The sequence below is a fragment of the Emydura macquarii genome, unplaced genomic scaffold (assembly GCF_026122565.2).
Source record: "Emydura macquarii macquarii isolate MOO-44397 ecotype Brisbane River unplaced genomic scaffold, CSIRO-AGI_Emac_v2 contig_3517, whole genome shotgun sequence".
NCBI classification, from domain to species: Eukaryota; Metazoa; Chordata; order Testudines; family Chelidae; genus Emydura; species Emydura macquarii.
In genome coordinates this window covers 7,350,783-7,372,891 of record NW_027133654.1, presented here as the reverse complement: position 1 = coordinate 7,372,891, position 22,109 = coordinate 7,350,783, and the positions used below count along the sequence as shown (strand labels likewise).

At 36.8% G+C, this 22,109-nt stretch overlaps 1 protein-coding gene and 1 long non-coding RNA gene across 4 annotated transcripts in view; one reads left to right on the top strand and one right to left on the bottom strand.

The window, feature by feature from the left end:
• The window catches only part of NUP133 (nucleoporin 133), a 56,390-nt gene extending 38,445 nt beyond the window's left edge, over positions 1-17,945 (top strand). Inside the window, exons 20-26 of the mRNA XM_067535909.1 lie at positions 537-695; positions 4,608-4,743; positions 6,019-6,137; positions 7,668-7,748; positions 13,814-13,878; positions 16,174-16,262; positions 17,693-17,945. Coding sequence (XP_067392010.1) covers positions 537-695; positions 4,608-4,743; positions 6,019-6,137; positions 7,668-7,748; positions 13,814-13,878; positions 16,174-16,262; positions 17,693-17,829 — 786 coding nt within the window. The 3' untranslated portion in view covers positions 17,830-17,945. The remainder of the gene's footprint in view (positions 1-536; positions 696-4,607; positions 4,744-6,018; positions 6,138-7,667; positions 7,749-13,813; positions 13,879-16,173; positions 16,263-17,692) is intronic.
• LOC137145221 (uncharacterized) lies at positions 4,505-19,355 on the bottom strand. Of its 3 annotated transcripts, none has more exons than XR_010917606.1 (3): positions 18,795-19,355; positions 18,447-18,514; positions 4,505-4,724 (listed from the first exon to the last, which is right to left on the bottom strand). It is a non-coding gene; the product is annotated as an uncharacterized lncRNA (long non-coding RNA). The 3 variants fall into 3 exon arrangements; XR_010917607.1 differs by lacking the exon at positions 4,505-4,724 and adding an exon at positions 17,840-18,222; XR_010917608.1 differs by lacking the exon at positions 18,447-18,514.
• Between the last annotated feature and the right edge of the window lie 2,754 nt (positions 19,356-22,109).

Here is a 22,109-nt window from a genome sequence, read left to right as displayed (position 1 = left end):
AAAAATAATTTGATCAAAATATAGTAAAATTCTGTGTTGAAATTGGAGAATAAATAGATCAGTCTTGAATGCACTTGATGGACACTGATTCTGCGTGTGAGAATAATTCATAACAAGGGGCAAAATTCTCCACTCAGATCCCTATGGCAGACCTCCAGACTAATATTCTGCTTTCTGTGCCTACTGAGATGAATCTTGAAAAGCTCATGCCATGAATAAGCAAAGAACAAAGATGTAATCTGTAACAACTAAAGTTCATACTAAGCATGTTCCTGTTCAGACAAAAATATTGAGTTGCTTATAGCTTAACATATATATAGGGATGGTGTAGATTCTCTGCCATAGACACTTATATTTTTTATCAAAACACTAGCTTTTTCACTGGCATTTTGTTAAATGCTTTTCCCTCTGGTTTTGTTGAGTAGGTAAATCAGGTTCTAACCAACTGTGGTCTGTGTAGCATTTGTGTTGAAACTAACTTGGACACTTAAAAACTGAAAAAAATTTTAACGTGTTTACGCTCCTGTAATCTTTAGAATTTTTCAGATTTCCTGTTTCGTTGGTACTTAGAAAAAGGAAAGCGAGGAAAGCTATTATCTCAACCTATTGCTCAGCATGGACAGCTGGCCAATTTCTTGCAAGCTCATGAGCATCTCAGCTGGTTACATGAAATCAATAGTCAGGATTTAGAAAAGGTAGGATTTCTTCATATAAAATGAACTGAAATACATGTCATAAAACTTAACAACTTGTTGAATACACATTCAAGTGTAAGGGTGTACCAGTCACAGCTCTTTAATGTCATTAACTCATATTTTGAACCAAGGATGCTTTTACTAGATTAACACCTCTTCAATTAATGTAAGAGCATTCACAATGAATATTTCCTAACACCCTCAGTAAATCTTCCAGGGAAACCTAAAGTTGACATTCTTGATATTTCAAAAGATGTAAATCCTTTTTTTAAGTCATCCTTTCCAACTTTTTTTTTTTTACTATCATAAAGAAGCAAAAAAGGTCACCGGTCCAATTTTTAAAATTATTTACAGGTTACCTTTAAATGATGAGCCATGAGCAATGTGCATGTAGGTCTTTAAATTGGCTTCTGCTATATGTGGGTTGATTTCTGTGGTGGGTATATTTGTGAAATTTTGATCTTTGTTGCTCAGTTGATTGACAAAATTTCCTCCCACTGTATCACACTGTTCTCTTCCTTGTCTCCTCCCACCCCTTTTTCTTGATTCATGGACCCATTTCCGTCAATCTACGCCCTGAGTAGAACTCTGTGGTGCTAGTTTGTTTTCCCAGCCATTAACGAGAAACTATTAATTCAACCCATTTGTACATTTCTTATATAAAATATGGAATAACACATCCCCTATCCATGCATTATAGATCTGTAATGTCAGTTTCAATGACTCTCTAAACCAAAGGACCTGAAAAACTTAAATATATACTGAGGGCAGATCTAGAAGCACTACATTGCAGGAGTGCTCTGCCATTGGCATAATTACTCCACCTCCACGAGAGGTAGAAGCTGTGTCAGTGGGAGACGCTCTCCCACTGACATAGCCCTAGTGTGAACTGTGCTTAGGTTGTTGTAACTTGCATCGCTCAGGGGGGTGTTTCTTTCATACCCCCGAGCGATGTAAATTAGATCAATTTAAGCAGTAGTGTAGATCTGCCCTGAGTTAATAGAGGTTAGTAGCAGTGGGAGTTAAATTGCTTTGTTTTGCTCTGGGTAAAACATTAACATGAGATGTTAATAATTTTGGAAGATACAACTGACATCCTGTTCACATGGATTGAGATTTTTCAAAGTAAAGCATAGTGAATAGAGGAACAAGGGATCCAGAATAGAATTGAAAGTGTCAGGCTAATTTCTGAATTAGTATATTTTCTTGACAGAAATTTTCTGCTCCCATGTCTGACATACCAGATGTACAGGGAAGGATTCACTCATTATCTCAGGATCGTACGTAAATTTCAGTTTCTAGCTAAGTAAACATTCCTGAAGTAACAAATGAATCAGTCTGCCTGTCAAACTACTCCTTTAAGCTCATCCATGCCTTGGTGTTTGTGCTTATTGTGAAGATTTGAATGAAGTCAGTGCCTTAGTGTGTAAAGTAGCAATTCATCTGCTTACTTGATCCTTTGATCATGTGACAATTTTTCTTGACTAACAATGAAACATGAATTTAAATTGTTGGACATAGCATAGGAATAAAGATCTGTCTTATCTATGTGGGCTGAAATGGGATAGGTATAAATTGTTGGATGCCAGGTAGTTTTATATTAGAAATTGCTAAAAAATATTTAGTTTAGAGAAACAAGAAATGGTAGGCCAGCTCTTAATAATTATTTATCTTCTGCCAACTCAGCTGTGGGGCTCCTACTGTTTAGTCACAAGATTTTATGTACATACCCTAGGGGGACACTGTGATCAAGACCAAGCAAATCACAACTATTAGCCATGGCTATTTTATTATTAAAGAAAGCATTAAACAAATCAACACAAATGATAAATTGGTTACCTCTGTTTGTAATCTCTTCTGTATGTCTCTCTCTGGAGAGTTTTCAGTGGAGATTACACCTTTGAAAGTGAACCACCTCTGAGGGGGTGCTTTTCTCTTGATAAATTGAGACCAAAGTGTAGTATTTCCCAAAATTATTGAGAATTCAGTTTTAGTATATTATTAGATACTTAACTGTTTATATATGGGAAAAATAATTTGTTTAAGGGCAAGGGAAGCCTATCTAGTTATTATAAGTAACCAAACAGTTTGTTGTTGGGCAAAATAAGCATTCTGAACTAAATTCTGTGAAATCTAAGAAGATATTTAAATTAGTTACTTAGAAGAAGCCCTTTAAGGAGCTATTTTAAGACCGTCAGTTACAAATATTAAGAATTTTAAATCCAGGTACATCTAATTTTTTCTCAGTTTAGCAATGTTTAGTCCCTGACTCCTCTCCAGGAATACGTGGTGTAACCACTTGGTAATTAACAGGAGCAACTGTTGGTAGTTCAACACTTCAACATTTCGATATTCCAACAAAATCATTACAAGAGTTTTAAATCTAATCCCTTGGCAGTGTCTTAGTTAAATTCCTTTAATCAATCCATGTTGAAGCCTTGGGGAGGTTTTCCATGGTTTGGTTTCTTCTTGATTCTTCTCTGGTTTTTCTTACTTTGTTTGTTTGTAGAGTGCTGTGTAATAGAAGGTGTGTTGAGCAGGGTATCAGGGTGTGTGGGAGGGGTGCTCACTTCTGAGTTTTTATACCCTTTTCCTTCCTATTTTCATTAAATTGTAGGAAAACCATAGCTCTTTCAGGCTTGTTTAGATTCAAGTTGATTGCTGTCTTTTCACTGGCTTCATGCCTTCGGGTTGGTGGAGGTGACCTTTTCAGCTCCTGAATATGCAGTCTGTTTAATGAATATGCAACATTTCTTTAATTGCCTTTGTTCCTCTTGTAACAGGAAAGCATCAGATAACTGTCAAAGCTAGTTTTAATGCTCTTTTTATTCAGTCCATTCTAGATCTGCAATGTCCTGAGATACTTTCAATTTTATTAGTTTGATAGGAAATGAAATTCTGTTTTCAAAAACTCCTATAAGAGATTTTTTTTAGCTCTCAGGACAGCCATTTAAAATAACTTTTAGAAAGTCTTTAGCTTAAGTTGTTGATTCCACATGACTATCTTTTGAGCTATGATTTTCTTGTCTTTCTGCATTGAGGGTTTGCTTGCACACTGCTGTTAATTAAATAATTCCCCATGAATATAAATATTCTATATTTAAATGTCTTTTTACAGTAGTTTAGCAAGGTCATTAGATTCCATGTTGGTACATAAAGTATTTTACCATTTATACAGCAATGACATTAGGAGCTATATTAGGACTATTGCATTTAGTTAACATATTTGCAAGTCTGCATTTCACAAAGGTGTTTGTCTTTTCAACATCAAGAAATAAAAGTTTTAAACATCTTCAACAACAGGTTTTTTGCTTAAGTTTTAAAGAACACAAGCAGTTTTTCGTGCAGGAGGGTGGGGGTTAGCAAAGCCCACTTTACCAAGATTTATTGATCTGATAATACACCCCTACATTCCTTTCACAAGCAGGTTTTTCCTAAAACACGAATGTTTACATCATTTTTCTGCATGGAATTTGCTTGTTGTTGGGAGATAGAGGCGGAAACCTTTGGAATTTCTTTGATTAGCTTTAATGTTTTGTAACATAACAATACATATGTTTAGCTAGTTATATTTCCAACCATCCTTGCAATAACATTCTTGTACCTATATATATTCAAGGTTCAAAGAAGTTTGTAACAACTTAAAAAAATTAAGTTACAATAATTTTATTCATATCACTTTTGAATCAATATTGAGGTCTTCTCACCACATGGCCTAAACAGCACAATGCAGAACTTCCATTTCCAAGTTGTGAGACTTTATTTTGCACGTGTTATAGCCTATAAAAAAAAAACAAAAAAAAAAAACATTTTTAAAGAAAAAACAACTGTATGAGTTTAGTTCCAAAGGATTGCATTTGTTCTTTCTCCCTGTGCCTTCAGTGTTATTTCCAATGCTCTTCTTAACTTTAGGCCCATAGAACGCTGCAGGCTTTGGCAAATATGGAAACTAAATATTTTGCAAAGAAGAAAACTCTTCTTGGCTTGAGTAAGCTTGCTGCATTGGCATCTGACTTTTCAGAGGACTTACTGCAAGAAAAAATAGAAGGTAAGAAATAGAAGTAGAGTGAAGTGGAGAGCAAGGTAATGGATTTCTTTAATCAGAATCTTGTTAAAGTATTACACATGATAAAGTTAAATCATTAGTGCTGGGGCTTTGGAAGTTTTCACCATCACAGGAAAATTTGGACCCTAGTTCAAGGGTGTACAGTTATTTTTAAAAAAAACACTATCAGCTGCTCTGGTAAATAGGTTAATACATAGGTCAGTCATTTTTCTGTGGAGAAGCGAAGAAATCTGCAGGGGATATGAATTCTCTGCATACGTAGTGGTGCAGAATTCCTCCGGGAGTAAAAGATCCTTCAGGAATAGCTGCTGTAATGCTGGCCACAAGGGGGAGCATTACAACACACTTCGCCCAATCACTAATACAATACTATTTTGTTCATTTTGTTTCAATGCCTATTTATGGTTGTTTTTGAATCATCCTTTTCCTGTTAATATCTGTATTTTTAATCTTGACTAAACAGTTCACTGCATATCAACACTGCTGTCATCTTATCTTTCATTCTTAATTAAAATACTCAGACTGGGGTTGTGTAATGCTCCTCATTCAGTTTTTGTAGTGAGGTGAACAGTAATCTGTACAACACCAAGTGAAATAATACTGAAAATTATAAATGCTAACTAAGCAGACCTATTGAAACTGTGTGCTTCAGATTTTAATACGTTCAGTCACCTACATAAACTTTTAAAATAAAATAAACTGACAGCATCAACATTTTGAAGTTTATAAGTCACATTTTGGTGAAGCAGACATTCTGGAAACATATAGGCATGCTGATGTGAAAAAACGCCTTTGAAACATAATCAGGAGAGCCTCAAATGAGTAAGAGAGAATGGTCATGTGGTTTAAGAGTGAGGGATTCGGGAGATCTGGGTTGAGTTCCCAGTTCTGCCAGAGATTTCCTATGTGACCATGGTCTAGTCACATAATCTCTTTATATAAAATGGGGGATCCTTTATCCCACCTTCTGACATGTCTAATTAGACTGTACTCCCTTCAGAACAAGAACTGTCTCTTACTGTTTGTACAGTGTCTAGGACTTTGGGGCCCCAAACTCAGCTGGGGGGGGCGGTCTGTGTTCTTCTGTAATACAAATAATTTTTAAAAATCCTAAATAAAACACATTCTTTAATACAAACACTGTAACTTTGTAAACCTGAATAGTTTTGTGACTTGTCAGAATTTTTTTATTTGTATGTTTAGTCATTGTAATATAAATAATAATGTGAAACATTCTTCTCCCTAACTAAATACAAGAAATATCGGAACAGGAGCGTTTTCTCTTGCACCAGGAGACCCTACCCGAACAATTGCTGGCTGATAAACAGTTGAACCTCAGTGTCATGCCTGTATTGACTGCACCTCAGCTCATTGATGTATGTACTTCAAATTTTCTTAGCTAAATTTTACCTATGTGCTGCTATTTTCCACAAAATAGGTGAGAAGATCATAATTGAATTGTCTTTTTGTTATTTAAAGGGTGGTATTCCACCCCACCCTCAATTGTAAAATGTGAATTGGTTATTTATACTTAAGCCATTAAGGTTTTTAATTAAAAGAAAGACTTCAGGCTATTGCTTCCAGTTCCCACTTTAGCTTCCTGGTTGAACATATGGCTTTGTGCACTGCTGTGATGCATCGAGCAAATCAGAACAGTATTAAGAGTTGAATTGTTGGATTGGGGCACTGTGTGGATACATGACAACTTGGAATCTGGCTTGGGGGGCAGAAAGGAGACAGGGATACTGCAAAGTGGAAGAGGGAGGAGGGCTGCAACCAGGAAGGAGGGATTTTGATGACCAGCTGTACTGAGAGCCAAGAGAAAGTCTTTGATCCCTTACAGAAAACCCAGCCTGCGATCACTCCCGGAGCCAACTTGCTCTCCTTTGTCCCTCACTTCCTTTTGCAGTAGTAGCTACAATCATAAATTGCCTTACTAGCTTCTTTGCCCAGTTGGTAGCATGTTCTTTTCACCTGCTTCTTAATAGAGGCCTGGATGGTGGCAGTCTGCTGCTACAGTCACCATCAAAATAAGCCAGAACCTATCAATAGTGCCATTTCCGGCATTCATTGCTCTCTGTACAGCTCTACAAAAGAAGCAGCAAGTTGCACATTCTGTCCCTCTGTTTTCTTGGACCTTCCCTAGTAGTCAGCAGGTGCTGAGCCCTATATCCACACCTTAAACTAGGCTAGTTAGGAGGAAGAGGGAGAAAAGGAGATATCACATGATCCCTTTTCAAGCAGTTGTGACACTGTCAGCTGTCCAGTTTTCCTTTAAGAAGTTCCTGCTACCATCAGATCAGTGTCCTTAGTCACTATTTACAACCAGGAAGTGAAAATTGGGCGGGAAGCAAAATATGATATTAATCTTAAATTTCAATTTAAAATGCTGATTGAGAGTTTGCTGTATGGAAACTCTGTATTAAAGGGTGAGTTGGCAATAAAACGTGTCTGCGGTTTTAAATTTAAAAGGCTGATCATGGATTTTGATAGCAAGCATGTCTGTTTTCAGGAGACAAAAGACTACATGCATTTTTATATTGCTGTGAGCTTAATTACTGAAATAATTCTGAGAGCTCTTTTTATTTGTGGAGCTGAGCTCTGGCTACAATAGGCTAGGAATGTTACAGCCTTAAATGGCGTTTAAATTTGAAACCTATAATATAGCAGCCTTGTATCCAGTATAGTCTTTCCACAGACCATTGTCATGTGGGTGGAATGCTGGTCTAAAACCTTGACTATATTCCTTACTATAAAAATACTTGCAGCCGAATAATACATATTTCAATGAAAAGGTCACATAAGTGGAAAATATGTGGTGGTCTTCCCACAGAGTTCTTCACAATATCAGTTTACATCAGTTTGCAGGCTAAAAATAATTCTGTACTTAATCTTTCATGCCATAGTTGTACATATGTGATGAGAACAGAAGAGCTAATGCATATGACTTCAAGAAAGCACTTGACCTGCTGGAATATACTGATGAGGTAGGAAAAGATAGATGATCTTAGAATCAGAGACAGTTTTGGTTTTTTTAACTTCTCTGAGATGGTGGTGGTGTTATAACTAATACTTGAGATTACATACTGGCCCTTGGTGCACACCAATAGAAGTGACTTCTTCTAGTTTTTCAGTCTTTGCAGATTTAATGTCAGATGTGGTGTACGTCAAAGTAAATGTGGTTTCGATCATAAGTGAAATAACACTTATCCTCATAAACCTCAACAGGGTAGGCCATCTGTGTTGCACTGAGAACCTTGCCAGTCTAGAGTTTGTAACCAAACAAGAAGAGGGGGGGACGGGTCCATTCAGTTTTAGGAGAACAATACTCGCTTGTCCATTATTAGCAGTTTATCTGCATGCCAATAAATATTCCAAAATGAATCTGCCATTTCTTCTTAAAATGACATGACATGACTTCTTTGGCCTACATCTGTGGTTATTATCCTTATATACTGGTCAGGGCATAAGGCTTGCTGTCTTAAGCTTTCAGCTTTGAGAGGTCACCATTTCTCCTTGCATACTCTTATTGCCTGTTTGCTGGCAGTTACTTCAGGCACACACAAAATCAGCTCTCCACCAGCATCACTCCTGAGCAGCATTCTTCAGCCAAAAACAAGAGTCATGCTATTTCAGAGCAGCGTTATTTCCAAATTATCTAGTAAAGGTTGATACAGAAGTGCTGGAAAGCATTTCTGTGCTGCTTGGAATGGGCAGAATCATCTCTGCTGTTCCCAGCTCTTTCTAGTCTGGAGGGAAAAGGCTCTAGCTTGTATCTATTATATGATAGTGCTTTGTGCTACTACAAGGCCATTGTGTTGCCCAACAATAACTTTCTTGGTCACATTTATTAAATTTAGATCACTTAGACCTTAAATTATGGTCTTTTCCTTTTTAAAAGTTCCTTTTATGTAATACCTCTTAAGTAGTTCTTATTTGTGGAAAGGTTCATGTATGAAAATATTTGCTTGTATTTTGTGCTTTTATTACACATTATTGTATGTAATGAAGGAAGAGAAAAACGTTAATATTTGGGTCCGCATATTGTATTGATATGCCCAGAATTAGTTTTCCTCCACTTTAAACAGAAAAATGTTCTTTAACACACATACGCTAATTTGACTGCTATGTAAGAACTAAGTGAAAATAATATTACTTTGGGAGAGCATAGCAGTAAATGGGCTCACTGGACTTAGTTGCCTCTCTTCTTTCATTTGTCATTGCCATTTTCAAAGTTCCCACTGTCTTTTATGAAAACAGTCATCTGGTGTCATTTTAAAAAAAGAGATTTAAAAGGATCTTTCATTTAAATTAGAGAGGCTTAGATGTCTGTGTAAGAGTACATACCACAAATGGGAAGGCATAAATCAGACTAAAATTTCTGAGTGAACAAGGTCAGCTTAATTTAAGATTTCACTTGTAACACCCTCAGACAAGCGTCATTGACCAGAGGAACTGCAGAATTTTAAGGCTAGACGTCGGTTGCATAATTGCTCGTTAGCTGTCCCAGTCACACTGCAACTGGAAAAAAGCTGATAGCACAAGGACTTAGCTCACACTCTTGCTTCCAGAATTCCCTCAGCCTAGATTTCTAGTTTCTCCTGCAAGGGGGTATTTAAAATTTCTGAGATGCCCAGGAAGGCTAGGGGAAAACAAATAGCTCTTTGTGGTGATAATATCATTATCTAAGCTGGAGGGTCTCATGCCAAGCTTCTTAGTGTCTGTGCTAGAGATATGTCTACACTAGGGTAAAGATGTATTTTAAAGACATGTTAGCTAACATTTAAAAACCCTATGTAGATAGGATAAACTGTGTTTGTGATAGTTATCGACCATGGTGAACAGTTAGCTATTGAGTGTTAAGACAACTTGCCCTGGGCACACTAGGTTTTTAAAACATTAACTAACGTGGATTTTAAAATATGCTTTTTATCGTAAAGTGGGCCAGTCATTAGCCTTCATGTATGCAGTTAGAGAAATTGAGAGTCTCAGCTGCAGATGAGCCTTTAACAGTTGATGTCTGAGCCAGGTCAGCCCATATTGTCCTAAAATAGGAGTTGCACTGAGACAAGTGATTCTCCCCTCCTTCTTCACAGACTTACTTTTCCCTGCTAGTCAAGGCCTTCATGGCTGCTGGAGTGTTAGTGGGAAAACCTTTATTTGCTCTTAGCAAGTCTAAGAAGCCACTTCTGTGTGAGACTTTTTCTTAAACTTTTTGTCTTTGTAAGTCAAAGCTAAAGTCATTTCCCACTCTGTCTTCTCTGATTTCTTTAAACAACAAAGAGCATTTTTCCAAGACATTACTTTAGAGGGTTGAAGTTAGTCATTTCAAAAAACTCTGTCTTCTCTCATCTGATGCTTCATACATATATGGATTTAATTGAGCTCAACTTCTCTGAGGACCTTCTCCAAGAAGCAGCTCCCTTGCTGGTCTCTGTTTCTCCTATTAAACGGTTTCCTCCAGTGTATTTGCTTTTTCCAAGATAAAGTATTTTGCCAATGTTTTTATGCATAGAAATCCATCAGGCCAGAGGTAAAGATTATGCAGAGTAGTCCATGATCATGGAGGAAAATCTGACCGAACTTTTGGCACCATGATCGTCTTTAAAAGTGGTTTGAATGGTGTTGCGTCCCCCTGTACACTGAGTGTGTTCAGTAGCAGCAGCTGCTCAGATATATGTTCTGCCTATCCTAATTAAAATGTCAAATTTCTAAGGGTTTTGGACTTTGCAGGACTTAAGCAGTTTCCATTCCTTTTCCCCTTTTAATTCTCTCCCCCCTCCCCATGCTCGTGGAATCTGATGCTTCTTAGGAGCAACCTCTGTGAGTAGAGTGGCTGGATTAATACCTTTATATCCTGGTAGTGGGAGCAGCTTTGGACAGGTACTAGATTTCAGAGAAATCCTGTCAATGTAACCAACCTGGTAGGAGCAAGTTGGCTTTGGTTATATTTGGACCAGAGAGGCAACCATCTGAAGGCAGTGCCTCCCATTCAGCGTTAATAGTCAAATCCAAATAGTGGCAATTACATTTAAATAAAACTCAGTTTTAGACAGAAGGAAAATTTTTTTTTACAAAATCATTTTAAGTATGTGCAGCCTTACTAATCCAGTACTGAGACTGAACAGCAAATGTTAAAAATTGGTAATTGAACTTCTTATGTAGGATGGTTGTGATTTTTCCCAGTCTGAAAAATCACATTTTCTCTGGTGGCCAAAAAATCACCAAACACCCAGGAAAAAAAATATGAAAAGACCACCAAGGTTTTACAAAATGTAGTATATACATTCACTGTGTAAGTGTGTTTCTCAAACAAAATTGGCATACATAATCCAAAATGAAAAACTTGCAATTCTGTAAGATGAACACAATTAAGAGTTCCCAAGTTAAAATTTTCATAAATTCCTAAGTCTGATTTTTCAAAAGCCATTTTAGGCGCCTGAATCCCATTGACTTTCAATGAGACTTAGACTCCTAAGTACCTAAGTCACTGAGATACTTTTCAAAATATGACCTGCCAATCTCCTAACTAGTTAGACCTACCATTCTTTTATACCTGCCCTTAGATCTAGAGTATTTTTACGAGTGTATTTGTTTTTACGACACCTAGCCAGTTATGAAGCTTTGATCAAACCAATTTAGATGTGCCTCAAACTATATTTACTTGATGCTGAGCTCACTGGACAGGAGGGCAGGTCTTTTAAAAATTCCCCAAAAAATGTAATTCAGGTGTTCTTTTGTGGTTTTACTTCTGTTTTCCACTATTTTGATTCAACAGCCTCTTTCACAACATTGATTTGAGTCAGAAATTTGGATCTTCAGTTTTAAATACTGGAAGAGAAGGCAGGAACTCCGAATTACATCAATCAACCATGTTTCAGTCTCTTTAAGTTTTGGGCTCAGCTTAAGATCTTAATATTTGGGATCAGTTGTGTTGGCTAAATAATTGAAAGTTTTCCATAGTGTCTCCGACTCATTTTTTTAAATCTTTACCTTGTGTGGTTCCAGTTTTTTTGCTAATTAGATCAAGCCAGATGTCCACAGAGACTAAGCGTGTCACCTGCCCTCCATGCCCGCTGTCAAGTCCTCCAAATCCTTCTTTAATTGGTTTTATAAATCTTAGGTGCCTCTCTGTAGAGTACCTGCTATGAAATATAATTTCAAAGTCCTCCATGTGCTTAATGCAAGTTTCAGCATACTTTAATTGGACACAGTTGTAGACACAATCTCCCTGAGATATCATGGGGAGATTGGGACTGTAATACTCCTTTTTCAGTAGCTCAAACATTGGACTGTTGGAATTTTCAGAAGGTTTTTTTATAAAATTTCTACCAGGTGCTTTTACAACTTATTAGACATTACTACTTTCTCAATTAGGTTCAAATAGGTGAAACTATCCTAATTGTCTGACATATGAGCACCGAGTTCGTTCATCTTTTTTATTTGGTAACTGTATCACAACCAAAATGAAGTAATTTGGAGTTTCCTGAAACAGGTCTTTCCCACAAACAGGTGGCAGTTGAAAAACATGGCAGCCTTACCATAATGCGCTAATTGATTTTTTTTCTATATTTATTAAGGCCTACCTCTGCTAGTCACTGTTGGTTTATGTCTTAGGCCCTTCTCATGTTCATGTCACACTGTTCTATTGTTTGGGCTATGTTTGTTCACTTCTTAATTAGAGCACCTGTTTGAATTTGTTTTTATTTTTGCACCATTTTTGCTGACTTTCCCACAAATTCTGTGCCCTGCAATATATAACAAGCATACGAAAAAAAGTAGAACAGCAAGGAATTGTGCCCTAAATGTTGCATTGATTGTAGAATAAGTTTAAATCTGTTATCTCCTGCCAATTCTTTTCCGTTTTAAAACACAAGATTATGTAACCCTTCTGAGCCTTTCAGTTTTGGTGCCAAAAATTGTCCTGCCTAGTAGAGTAGTGGTGCAAAATTATTTGGGGTCAAATGATCGTATATTGGCCAGTTAGATTTTTTGACAATGCATAGGTGCAACACAGCTGCATATAAACATACGTACTTATACATATATATATTACAGAGCTTACTCTCTCTTAAACTACTTTGCTCTTATGCAGCACTGGTTTATCTGATGATTTCAAAGCCCATTACGACTATTAAAGAACTAAGTCTCAAAACTCCTGTGAAATAGATGAGTAAGTGAGGCACAGTGAGATTATGGCTTCTCTACATAAGCAGAGCTGAATAGAATTTAGACGCCATGTGAAGCTTGCCCCTTGCATGAACCAAAAGACTCGCTGAAATTTGGACATCTAGCAAGTTTTAGTAAGTTTTTATGTCGAAACGATGTGAAATTACCGTAGAACCTCAGAGTTATGAACTGACCAGTCAACCACACACCTCATTTGGAACCAGAAGGATGAAATCAGGGGCGCACGCAAACACACACACACACACACAAAGCAAATACAGTGCAGTACTGTGTTAAATGTAAACTGAAAAGAGAGAGCTGCATTTTTCTTTTGCATAGTAAAATTTCAAAGCTGTATTAAGTCAGTGTTCAGTTGTAAATTTAAGAACAACCATAATGTTTTGTTCAGTTACAAACATTTCAGAGGTACAAACCCCCTCCATTCCCACGGTGTTTGTAACTCTGAGGGTCTACTGTATTGCATTTTTCACTGTTTCCACCCCAAGTCATAACTTGAGTACCTGTCCCAAGTGTTGAATTAGTAACAAAATAGGCAGTTTTGCTTTGAGAGTTTTGTTATAAAATATTACAGAGCTCTGGTTTTGAGAGCTAGTCTGCTGCTTTGACCATTAAACGGTATTGCCTCTGTAACTGAAGTGGACAAATAGGACTAGTACTAGTCCTAGTACTAGACTAGGACTAGTACTAGTTACCAGTATCAGTTATTCTTTTGTAAACAACCGGTAATGAAAGCATCCGAGTCAAGTCTCAAATCTGATGTGGTCGTTAGGAAAAAACCATTATTTGTCTTTATTTAAAAAAAAAAACAAAAAACAAACCCTGCAGTTAATACTAACTTTCTTTTCCTTTTTTTAAATTGAAGGAGGAGGAAGTAGATGTAAATGATCTTAAACTTCAAATTCTCTGCAAGGCTCTCCAAAGAGACAGGTAGGTCCTAACTGAACATAGATAAAGAGTACAATTTTCTCTATTCATAACATTGATTTTTCTTAATTGTAATTTTTGGGTACTATTATTGAGCTTCTATCATCAGATTGACTGTTCAAAATTATGTTTAATATTGATTCTGAGAAGTCTGCTCAGGACAATATGTATTTTTGGGTGGAGGGGAGGTATCACTTACAAAGATACTTCTGTAATAGCTTGTCCACTAAGTCTTCAAGCTATTCAATAAATATTTTAAACATTTAGGAAATTGAAATGCAACCATGTGGTTTCTTGCATTTTCATTTGCCCTTTAATGGGGGAGTGAGCTGATTAGCTATGAAACTGGATTTTCTTCTTTGAGGCAAGTGGCATATTCCCACTTGTGGAATAAGCAGATTCCAAGCTTGGGATCTTCTAGAGCATTGTCCATTGAATCTGCTGCTGGAGACTCTCATGTCACCTTTGCTGGGCACTGAACTATTTTGACAAATTATTCTCCTGAGCCAGCAGTCCTTGATGTTCAGCACTGGACTTGATTGACCTGGACAGACCCAAGGACCTTGGTTCTGCTTATGTTGGACATACACTTTGGAAAGCCATTCCTCACTTTGTAGTCAGCAGAACAGGATTGTTGACACTGGAAGAGACAGTGTCTCACTGGAAGAGTCTCACTGGAAGAGACCAGTGAGACAGTGTCTCTGTCTCTGGAAGAGACCTGTATTGCAAATCAGTTTAGGTGGAATAGTGTTTACATAGCTTGCATATGATTTCCAGATTTGGTTCCCAGTCAAGTGAGGTTCTGCAGTCTAGGAAGCTAATCCCTACTCCAGAAGAGGCAGTGGCCTTCTCTAGTGCCTGCAAAATGCATTAGGCATCCCACAAACACCTGCTTTTTAGGGGTGGAGCCTGTTAGACTTCCTAACTTGATTACTATATATGGTGACGTATTCTTTGGTACAACACTGATAATCACTGAGCATGCTTAGCAACATCCTAACATAGTACTGGACTTCCTTTCTCTCATTCTTTCACCACTCCAATCCCTACAGAAGGAGTGAAGGTAGGGGAAAAGGAGGATATCAAGAACTTTGTCTTTTTTCCCCAATAAAAACATGGGTGAAATTCTGACCCTGTTGAAGTCCATGAGAATTTTGCCATTGACCTCATTGGAGCAACAGTTTCTCCCCAGATATTCCTTTTTATTGTTGTTGTTTTGTTAGTGTACCTGTTTGGAGACCAGGCTCGGAACTGAGCAAACCAGTGGCCACACAAGGCAATTATGCCAGTTTTAGGACTGAAATAATGGGTAAGTCTACATTGCAATTAAAAACCCACGGCTGGCCTGTGCCAGCTGACTCAGGCTAAGGGGCTGTTTAATTGCGATGTAGATATTTGAGCTCAGACTGCAGTCTGAGCCCAAACATCTACATCACAATTAAACAGCTCCTTAGCCTAAGCTCCACATCCGAATCAGCTGGCATGAGCCAGCTGCGGGTGTCTAATTGCAGTGTAGTCATACCCAGTGTAAACTCCAGTCTGCATGGTACTTGACACTGGGGAAAGAAACCTCAGCAACTGGAAAACCCAATGCTAATAGCAAGGGAAGTTGCATTTAAATCAGTTTTTCCCCCTTTTCTGCTGAGCTTTTTACAGTGATTTTAATTAGGGCTTCAACAGCAGTCTGACTTTTCCCTGGAGTGAGTCAGCATATACAACCACATTCTAAGACTTGCAAAGCTCAGAAAACTGGATATTTGGTGCTGAGTTAGGGCCTTGCAGTTTTAAACCTTTCACTTAACTTTGTGTTCTTCCTTTGCTTCTCCAGTTTAAAAAATATGATAGCAAGTTGCTTTTGCTTCTGTGTTCTGAAGAATATGCCTTAAATAAATGTCTTGTCAGAGTGGTGATTGTGAAATAATTAAAATAATGGTTGAAACTAGCTTACTTAGGTTCATGTGTGTAATTGATTCTGAGTTCTCTAATAGAAGCAAATAACATTTCCTGTTTTTACTGTTTAGTCAGTGGGGAGGCATTCCTATTATGTGCCTTATTAAATTGTCTTGTAATGCCACAATTTTAATAAAATTTTACTCTTAAAATATTAAGAAGATAATCACTACTGGATCCAAAGAATACTTGCTTTCAACTGTAGAAAAGCACACAGAACACAGGTACACTGCAAGGAAATTTATTAATCTGCTTTAATATCAGGTTTTTAATCATCCTGTTGTTCTCATATTTGATGAAGTTCTTAAAATGCCCTTTACAACTTAATTTATACTTTCTGACTTGCAGTTGGTCCAGTTCAGAAGGTAAAGATGATCCAATTGAAGCATCTAAAGACAGCATATTTGTGAAAATATTACAGAAGCTATTGAAAGAAGGTAAGTTTTTTGTTTTATGTAAAGAATACTTTCTCAAATTACAGTGTCAACTTAGTTTTAAAACATACTTAACCAGCTGTTATTATTTAGAAAAAGTAATACAAACAAATAAGATGTAAAAGAAGCCAAAAAATTGCATCAGAAATTCATTAGATAAAAATGTGAGCATGTGGGACACCTACTCTAACTTTTTGCATTGTTAGGAAGGTGACAAAACATGTAAGTTATCTCTCGCTTATTGTCTTGGAGCCTTCAAATTACATCTGTTCTGCAGGAAGATAGTGTTTATTTTTTTAGAAACTCATTGTTATACAGTGGAACTCAGCCTCCAGGAAAATCCCCTACAGGACAGGGGGAATTTTAAGACACCAGGTCTGTAACTGAGAATGACTTAATTGGTTTAACTCAAACTTTTAAAAAACAAACAAAAATCCTTGAATTGAGACCAATCAAGCAACATCACAGCTCAAAAGGATTTTTTGGGGGGAAATTTCATAAGGAACTAAAAGTGACTAGAATAGAAACTCAGCCTTAACTATAATGTTCACAATTTTAAAAAGCTATATTGTCAAATATGAGAAGCTTGCAGGTTATAAATATGAAAGTGTAGTCTTTCAGATCAGTTTAACTAATTTGCATTTTTAAACCTATCTGATTCTTGACCTTTGTAAGGGCTGCAATATCCAGGTCATTTGGACTACAGTAAATCTCAGAGTTACAAATACCAGACTTACGAACTGACCACACAACTCATTTGGAACCAAAAGTACACAGTCAGGTGGCCGCAGAGAGACAGAGAAAAAAAGCAAATATAATACAGTACTGTGTTAAACGTAAACTATTAAAATAATAAAGGGAAAGCAGCATTTTTCTTCTACATAATAGTGTTTTAAAGCTATATTAAGTCAATGTTCAATTTGTAAACTTTTGAAAGAGCAACCATAACTTTTTTTTTCTGTTACGATCATTTCAGAGTTACGAACAACCTCCATTCCCGAGGTGTTTGTAACTCTGAGGTTTTACTGGAAGTCCATTTTAATTGATCAAAAATATGATTGACTTTAGTTTTTGATTTGTTAGAAAGGCACTTTATGGAGTTTACATAACTATTTCAGATTAATTGTTTTGTTAATGTGATTTCCATATTATAAAATACTTTGGTATGGGAGAGGGAGGGAATTAAAGTATAGAATATGAAAATGGTCAAGTTGAGGGAAATAATCTTGAAACAATGGGCTCAGTTTTGCAAAACACTTTACAGAGTTGTTGCACTGCATGACACAGTAGATGGAATAGAATTAGGTATAGTCTTTCCAACTCCAAACAAGTGACTCAGGAATTGAAATGCAAGTACAAATGTTTCCATTGGCATCAAGCATCCTTTCTAAGTATCTTACAATTTCTATAATGCAAGTTTATTTGTGTTGTAGGAGTTCAGCTCAGTGAATATTTACCGGAGGTGAAGGACTTGCTACAAGCAGATGAACTTGGCAGCTTGAAATCCAATCCTTATTTTGAATTTGTGCTAAAGGCAAACTATGAACACTATGTTCAGGGACAAGCATGATGATTTTTAACATTTTTGAAAGTAGAAATTTCTAAAGAACTGAGTTAAAGCAGTGTATAATTTTTTACATTCTGTACGTACTTTGTTAAACCTTTGTAATAAAGCTTATACAGTAATGTGTTTGGCTTTGGAAATTAACAATTTTTACAATACAGTTAATATAGTCTCTTGATTTTTTTTTTTTCCTCTGGGAAACTCACTTTCTATCCCGATGGCTGAAAATGTATGGTTGATTTTCATTTTCTGTGCCTCTTTTGGTTTCATGTTCTGTATTTTTGTTTAGCATGCAGGAAGTCTCAACACTAGAGGCACATACATCCAGGGGTGAAATCCTGGCATTTTTAAAGACCCTGGGAGTTTTGCCATTGACTTCATTGGGGCCAGTATTTTACCCTAGGAGTATATATTGGAAAAAATACAATAAATATATAGCTTTTTAGATTAAGAAATAAAAGCCATGCTTGTGTAAAGCACACTGCTTAAAAATTAGGCTTTTAGTATAAAACTTTGAATTGATACAGCACCTACCATCTGAAGAGATCAATGCTATACATGGATAGGTAAGTAAACCCCCATTTACAGAAAGGAAACTGGCACAGAAAGAATAAGGGACTTACCCAAGGTCACTCTGTGTCTGTGGCAGCCAGGAATAGAACCCAGATCTCCTGACTCAAAGTCCCCTGGCCTAGCAAATACATCAATCTTTCAATTTGTAAGTGAATGCAGTTTTTCACATAAATTTTCAACAAATCTAGAGCAATTTTTATATGATGGTTACAAATACAGAAGTTATCAATAGTTTTACATTTTTAAAAGTGATATTTAAGTGCACACCATACAGTAATTGAAAAAACATGCTTAGCACCTAAGCTCACAGGAAACCTAGAAAGCAGTTACCAAAGGGTGAGTCCAGCAAGACCTTCCTTACTCGAAGACTCATTCTTTACTAGTAGATGCCAACTTACCCCAGTTCGCTTATCCCTGGCAACGATGATAAAAAAAGTCCATGTAACTCTTTAAAAATTCGAATGGTTCTCACACTCAAATGATGAGGTTTAATTTAAAATCACAAAAAAGTTGCTTTAATCTGACAAATCGCAGGAGAAGCCGTTCTTTTACAAATAGTTTTAACGTCCCGAGATTGAATGCAGAGCAACTTACATACCCTTATGCTCTACTTACCCTGGCTAGGTGCCTGCTAAAACAACTTGATCCAACAGCTGAGAAGGTCATAAGTTAAATCAGTTGAAGAGAATCCAATTTCTAGTTTAAAAAACACAGCTATCGCTCTGCTTCCCCTCCTCCCAGTGCTAATACAGTGCTCAGGGCTGAAAGGCTGAACATGTTTGGAAGAATAGACTTATCTAGAGATGTTCTAACTAATATGGAAAAGATACTCATTAGCAACCTTGGAAAAAGTCACCACTGAATTAAGCTTCACCTGTTCCTTCGTATTGCATGGCTGTGAGAAGCGTGGGTATAATTTATAGCTTTGACTTTACAAAAGGGAATAATTCAAAATATTGGAATTTAACTTACTGGTGTAAAACACAATTTTAAATAGAAATGGGATCTCAAATTATAACTGCCTCCCTCACCCCCCCCCCCCCAAAAAAAAAAAAAAAGCCTAAACATTTAGGAGACGGGAAACAGAGTATCAAATGACTGGCACTCTTTGTAGGGGCATCTTATTCCTGGGCTTTGGCTTTGTTAAAATTAGCTTGACGTGTCTAGTAATGTGGACATTTCTGGTCAAGCCTTGAAGGTACTGATGGAATTTTTCAGCCCCCCTCCTCCTCCTGACTCATCTCCATAGAATCTAACCACCTGTATCAGTCATAATCCACAGAGTATGCCAAAGGAAACTTCTCCATAGGCTGTTATACTTAATCAAGAAGATAGATTTGCTACAGTTTATGTATAATTATAGATTTGTTAGTCCTTGATTTATGCCAAAGAAGGTTATTTAATCATTCTGTTTTGCAGAAAGTCAATATTTATCTATAAATTGTAAGCTCCTGGAGGCAGATCATGTTTGTCTTGTGCAGCATGGAGCACACCCTATCCTCAACAAATGAGTTTTGTCATTTTCCCAACTAAGGCTCTTTGGTCTACTGCTGGTATAAAAGGTACTTTGCATTGATACAGTACCTTTCATTTGAGGATCTGTACAGCACTAAGATGTATATAGTAGATTAAAAAACCTATTTTAATAACTTACATAGTCAAACTGAAGTTCAATATTCTGATATTAGGAATGTTAAATATGTTCATTATGTCAATAGAAAATTTGAAAAGGTCAAGATTACTAGATTATTGTTCCTTAGCACGTGCTTGTTCATGTTAAATGTATATCCCAAATTAAAAAATGTAAGAGGACTAAAAAAGTACCACTATGGCTTTTAAAAAAAAAAAAAAAAAAAGTAAAAGAAGCAGTTACAGGCAGAAAGGCATCCTTTTAAAAAGTGGAAGTTAAATCCTATTGAGGCAAATGAAGGGTAAAAATATAATTAGGAAGACCATAAAAGAACCAGAAGTGGGAAGCCTGCTAAACCACCAGTGGGGCCATTGGACGATCAAGATGCTAAAGGAGTGCTCAAGGAAGATAACCTTATTGCGGAAAAACTAAATGAATTCTTTGCAATCAGTCTTCATGGCAGAGGATGTGAGGAAGATTCCCAAACCTGAGCCATTCTTTTTAGCTGACAAATCTGAGGGACTATCCCAGATTGAGGTATCATTAGAGAGGGGGTTTTGGAACAAATTCCTAAATTAAACTAAAGTCACCAGGACCAGATAGTATCAACCCAAGAGTTCTGAAGGAACTGGAATGTGAAATCATGGAACTACTAACTGTGGTATGGAACCTATAATTTAAACCAGCTTTGGTACCAGATGACTGGAGGATAGCTAATGTAACACCAATTTTTAATAAAGGCTCCAGAGGCAATCCTGGCAATTACAGGCTGGTAAGCCTAACTTCAGTACCAGGCAAATTGGTTGTAACTATAATAAAGAACAGAATTATCAGATGTATAGATGAATATGATTTGTTGGGGAAGAGTCAACATGGTTTTTGTAAAGGGAAATCATGCTTCATCAATCTACTAGAATTATTCGAGGGGGTCAACAAGCATGTGAACAAAGGTGATCCAGTGGTTATAGTGTACTTTAGATTTTCAGAAGGCCTTTGACAAGGCTTTCAATGTGCAGCAGCAGTCCAAAAAAAAAAAAAAAAAAGCTAACAATGGGGGAATCATTAAGAAAAAGGATAGATAAGACAGAAAATATCATATTGCCTCTTCATAAATCCATGGCACTACTCACATCTTGAATACTGTGTGCAGATCTGGTCTCATCTCAAAAAAGATGTATTAGAATTGGAAAAGGTACAGAAAAGGGCAACTAAAATGATTAGGAGTATGGAAAAGCTTCCATATGAAGAGAGATTAATAAAACTTGGACTTTTCAGCTTGGAAAACGGACAACTTGGCGGACATGATAGAGGTCTATAAAATCATGACATATAGAGAAAGTAAATAAGGAAGTGTTATTTACGCATAACAAAAACTAGGGGTCACCAAATGAAATAATTAATAGGCAGCAGGTTTAAAAAGAAAAGGAAGTATTCACACAACACATGGTTAACCTGTGGAATGCCTTGCCAGAGGATGTGAAGGCCAAGACTATAATAGGATTAAAAAAAAAAAAAAACTAGATAAGTTCATGGAGGATATGTCCATCATTGGCTTTTAGCCAGGATAGGAAGGGATTGCTATTTGCCAGAGACTGGGAATAGCTGACAAGATGGATCATTTGATGATTACCTGTTCTAATCATTCCCTCTGAAACACTTGGCATTGGCCACTGTCGGAAGACAGGCTACTGGGCTAGATGGACCATTGGTCTGACCTGATGTGGCTGTTATGTTTATATTCTATGCAGTCAAAATGCCCACCAATTCCTGTCGGAGATCTGCTTTCATTAGGGCAGAGAGGGTTCAATGTGTATGTTACAAGAGTTGCACGGTTAAGTTTTGTTATCTGTTTGCTCCTATTTCCAATCTTTTCGGATAATCTATCCATTAAAACAAAATAACGCTCTTTATGATGACCACTCTCTTATATGCTTCTCTCAAATAGTGGCACAGACGTTCTCTTCATTTAGCACTGTATATGAATATCATGGGTAGCCTATTTTGCTGCATAACAGATCTAAAAAAATTGCAATAAAGGGGAACAGCTGCAATAAGTATAGACTACTACCTGTTCCTACAAGAA